The sequence below is a fragment of the Hippocampus comes genome, unplaced genomic scaffold (genome assembly GCF_001891065.2).
Source record: "Hippocampus comes isolate QL1 unplaced genomic scaffold, H_comes_QL1_v1.1 C16813130, whole genome shotgun sequence".
Lineage (NCBI taxonomy): Eukaryota > Metazoa > Chordata > Actinopteri > Syngnathiformes > Syngnathidae > Hippocampus > Hippocampus comes.
The window spans coordinates 1-915 of NW_017839398.1; the positions used below are offsets into that span (position 1 = coordinate 1).

The 915-nt window shown below is 51.4% G+C and overlaps 1 protein-coding gene across 1 annotated transcript; it reads right to left on the minus strand.

Annotated features, from left to right (window-relative positions):
* Positions 1-344: 344 nt before the first annotated feature.
* LOC109509217 (calpain-7-like) lies at positions 345-907 on the minus strand. Its single transcript, XM_019859099.1, has 2 exons — positions 615-907; positions 345-497 (listed from the first exon to the last, which is right to left on the minus strand). The coding sequence occupies exons 1-2, from the start codon at positions 714-716 to the stop codon at positions 360-362; spliced, it is 240 nt and encodes a 79-aa protein (XP_019714658.1). The 5' UTR covers positions 717-907; the 3' UTR covers positions 345-359.
* Positions 908-915: the final 8 nt, after the last annotated feature.

Sequence of the window (915 nt, forward strand, 5' to 3'; positions counted from 1 at the left end):
GCTTTGCGAGTGGAGTGAGTGGGAGCATGCAAGGCAGGTGGGCATGATGGAGTAGGTGTGTCGTGTTTGTGCACCAGGCAAGCGGTTAGAGAGGACACTTTGCGAGTGAAGTCGATGGGCATTGCGAGGCAGGAAAGCAGTGAGGGAAAAGCTTTGCGAGTGGAGCAAGTGGGTGCATACGAAGTTTGCGAGCAGAGCGAGTGGGTGTGTGCGAGGCAGACAGTGAGGAAAAAAGTGATGCCAGTGGCGTCGGTGGGTTTTGGAAGGCAGACAAGCGATGAGAAAAAACACGTTTGCGAGTGGAGCAAGTGGGTGTTGATCATTATTATGCTTGTTAGCGTATTGATGACCTAGTAATGTCACTTGTGTGTGCTTTTGACGGTCTTACACGCATTGTGGAGGGTCTGTACTCGATCCAGGTACTCGTTGACTTTGTCCTGGATGCCGTCCAGCTTGGAGCCCGCCATGCCGGCGTAGATGAGGGCCTGGGCGGCCTCCTGAAGCGAACAAGTCACGTTCCTTAAACACCGAGGTGCTTAACTCATCCACGTACATCGACTGTCACGCATCGATAGCAGACGAGGATGCAGCTGACATTCGCTCCTCGCACTCACCTTATAGTAAAACACAGCTTCGTTGTATTTGCCATTCTGGTCGTAGGTGACCGCCGTTTTGGCGAATTTGATCGCGTCGAGCTCCAACGCTATGCTGTCCATTCTCAACACAACTTGTTGACCAGGGGACAAGAAAACACGGTTAGTTTCCTTCACGAGGACAGTAGCTAACTTTACGGAGGCGGACGCAAGACGGCGACATGTTGGCGTTCATGGAAAACTACGGTCACGGATTTTAAGACCAACGCTGCTCGGTTGAAGTCCAAATTGACAGATGTTTGCCGGGTCAAAAAAAAAAATA

Excerpts from the sequence above, each read along its gene's own strand:
- LOC109509217 (XM_019859099.1), bottom strand. The coding sequence starts at position 716 with ATGGACAGCATAGCGTTGGAGCTCGACGCGATCAAATTCGCCAAAACG. Across the intron at positions 498-614 it reads AAGCTGTGTTTTACTATAAG|GAGGCCGCCCAGGCCCTCAT; the intron begins GTGAGTGCGAGG and ends TGTTCGCTTCAG.